The 3135-nt window shown below is 40.3% G+C and overlaps 1 protein-coding gene across 1 annotated transcript; it reads left to right on the top strand.

Moving 5' to 3' along the window:
• Positions 1–280: 280 nt before the first annotated feature.
• On the top strand, positions 281–1029 carry LOC138880735 (secreted RxLR effector protein 161-like). Its single transcript, XM_070160908.1, has 2 exons — positions 281–711; positions 816–1029. Exons 1-2 carry the CDS (start codon positions 281–283, stop codon positions 1027–1029), a joined length of 645 nt encoding a protein of 214 aa, XP_070017009.1.
• Positions 1030–3135: the final 2106 nt, after the last annotated feature.

Below are 3135 nucleotides of genomic sequence, written 5' to 3'. Positions count from 1 at the left end.
ATTTTGGAAAATGGCTTTGAAAGAGGGAAGATTGACAACACTCTTTTCCTAAATAAACGAGGGTGGAACCTACTCATTATTCAGGTGTATGTCAATGATGTCATCTTTGGAGCCATAGCTGACTCTCAGCAAAGAATTTGCTAAACTCATGGGGAGTGAATTTGAGATGAGTATGATGGGAGAATTGAATTTCTTCCTAGGACTTCAAGTGAAACAATCTAAGTAGGGAACATTGATAAGTCAGGAAAAGTACATCAAGGAGCTGCTGAAAAAGTTTGATATGGAAGTCTCAAAAGTTATCGACACGCCCATTGCAATAGCTACTCGTCTAGACATGGATGAAGCTGGTTCCCCTATAAACCAGACCATGTATAGAGGGATCATAAGGTCACTATGGTATCTCACTACAAGCAGACCGAACATTGTTTTTAGCGTGGGTCTATGTGCAAGGTTTCAATCCAATACAAAGGAATCTCATCTGAAGGCTGCTAAGAGAATACTGAGATATCTCAAAGGAACGCGGGACCTGGTCCTCTTTTATCCTTCAGGAGATAGTTTTGATCTTATTGGGTGTGCTGACGCTGATTATGCTGGATATATGGTGGACAAGAAAAGCACTTCTGGGATGGCACACTTTCGGGGTTCCTGCTTAATCTCATGGGGTACGAGGAAGCAAAATTCTATGGCACTTTCAACTACAGAAGATGATATGTAGCAGCTGCCTCTTACTGTGCTCAACTTTTGTGGATCAAGAAATAATTGGAAGATTTTGAAGTATTCTCATATTGTATGCCTCTATTATGTGATAATACTAGTGCACTCAATATGGCAAAAAATCCAATTCAACATAAGAGGACAAAGCACATTGATGTACATCACCATTTCCTCAGAGACAATGTTGAGAAAGGACTTATATGCATGAAATTCTGCAGCACTGAAGACCAAATTGCAGATATATTTACCAAGGCCCTGAGTAGAGAACACTTCGAGCAAAATCATCTAGCATTGGGTTTGATAAATCCTAATTGAGAACCGGGTCCCTTAATGATTGGCTATGAAAGAAAGGTTCAGGTAAACTTAGCTAAAAGGTGTTTTCTAGTAAAGTCTAACTCATCTCTATACCGTTACAGGTAGACACGCTTGATGATTACGTAGAAAATAAGCATTTGAAGTTGTACACATTAGTAAAAAGGGCAAAGCTTACAGACAAGAGATCAGTCAGGGAACCTGGTTCTCCTGACACATGTTAATAGTTTCTATGTTCTCCCATGCACAATTCTGAACAATCAAAACAAGTTCCACATCATCATCATGTCAGCATTTAGTTTTTGCATCTTTTAAACCCAAATGCCTCACCAGTTATAAGATCATCCCATCTACCTAAAACATGCAGCCCTTTTTCTAACCAATCCCTCTGTCATCATAAATAAATCTATCTCTATCACCACACTTCACACATCAACACTTCCAAACCTGTTCCCTATTCACTCTCTCTTCAGGTCACCAAATCTTCTCCTTCTCTCACCATGGCAAACGATCAAATGATCTCTAGTACTATCGAGACCTTACTAATCAAAACACCAACACTAATATCTCCTCCTCACACTACTGATAGAAAAAACCCTAGAACAGAGTTACCCTCGCCCTTCATCTCTTCTCCTACATATTCAAGTTCATGCTCTCTCAAGAGTCACCCAGCATCAACTCTCGTAGGAGGTGTTGCCCAGAGCTCATCTTTTACCTCGCTAGGAAAGAGGGATGTTACGAATATTGTTGAGAATGAAGAAAATCAAAAAATCTCAAGTTCTTCTATAGAAGAAAAGTCAAAAGCAAACCAAGTTGAGGGAAATAAAGTCATCGACTCAACACCTCAGTCCACAGGTGCCTCTCTTATTTCTCCTAAGATTTTCATGAATCTGTAAGAAAAGAAAGTAATCAAAAATATATTGTCCATCGCAAATAAAGGGGTTTTTGTCAGAGGAAGTGAGGATAGTATTATGACTCGGGGGAAGCATCTGAGCTTGTTGAGGAGGATATTGAGCATATGCCTGTTGATCCTTCAGCATAGGAAGGTACTACTGGGGAACCTATTGAAGGACCTGATCCGCCTTCGGTTTAGGAACCCCAAGTCAGTACTGACCCTGCTCCCTCTCCTCATTTAGACGTTGAGCCTCTGAATGTAATCATGCTTGAGACAGGTCATGCGTCTAACAATCAAAAGGAGAATAGTGAAGAAAATTTTGATGACTTACCAATCGCAAGTTTTCCTAGGCGAAGAGTAGTTGTTGGTGAAGAGCCTATTTCTAAGCGACCCACAACAAGGTTGCAAAAGAAGGAGGCTCTTAAGTCTGCTCTTAAGAACAATCAGACTAAATCAAAGAGGAGACAATTAGTGAATGATGGCAAAGTTGTGAATGAGGAGTTAGTTCCTGAGCGTGGATGAAGAAGAAGAGGAACCTAGTACGTTGACTAGGAATTTGTCAAAAAAGCATGGTCTTCTCAAACCAAAAAGGGGATCTTCAGTGTCTTTAGCACGTCAGACTAGGCTTGTTGATGCTGCTGCTACTGAGAATATGGAGAAAAACTCAGGTGAAAAATCTATGAAGTCTGATAAAAAGAAGAAAGGTGTCCGTAAGACTGCTAAGAGAAAGGTTGATACTGCTGATGAACCTGGTTCCCAAAGAAGGCCAAGGTTAATGATCTAGAGAGTGCTTGGAAAGAAAGATTGATAAGTCAAAAGATACTATAGGGGCGTACATTCGCCTCTAATGTCTTGGAGGAGGATAGTATGAGACAGATGGTTGAATTCTGTGATTTCTAACGATGGACACATTTGTTCACAAGTGATGCTGCTAGGGTATATGAGGAGGAAGTTCAAAGCTTTTATGTCGACTTGTACAAGGTTGAGAATAGTCACATTTGCGCCTTGGTGAATAGAGTTGATATAGTATTAGACGTTGCTTTGTTGGGATCTATTCTTGGTGTGCCCACTGTAGGGTTATCTAGTGTTCAAGGAGTTTCTACTCAAAACTTCAGAAATGCAATCTTGAAGGACAGAGTGGTTCAGCAGGGGGAACAGGTTCAGAAGAAGGCTCTCCTTCCTGTTTACCAATTGCTATTTGAAATGGTAAACAA

Source organism: Nicotiana sylvestris, chromosome 11, assembly GCF_000393655.2.
Source record: "Nicotiana sylvestris chromosome 11, ASM39365v2, whole genome shotgun sequence".
Lineage (NCBI taxonomy): Eukaryota > Viridiplantae > Streptophyta > Magnoliopsida > Solanales > Solanaceae > Nicotiana > Nicotiana sylvestris.
This window is presented reverse-complemented; position numbering and strand designations above follow the sequence as displayed.

What these genes read in the sequence shown, in the direction of transcription:
- LOC138880735 (XM_070160908.1), top strand. Translation starts at nt 281, where the DNA reads ATGGAAGTCTCAAAAGTTATCGACACGCCCATTGCAATAGCTACTCGT. An exon ending in TCAACTACAGAAGATGATAT is followed by an intron (nt 712 to 815) that starts GTAGCAGCTGCC and finishes TGATAATACTAG; the next exon opens with TGCACTCAATATGGCAAAAA.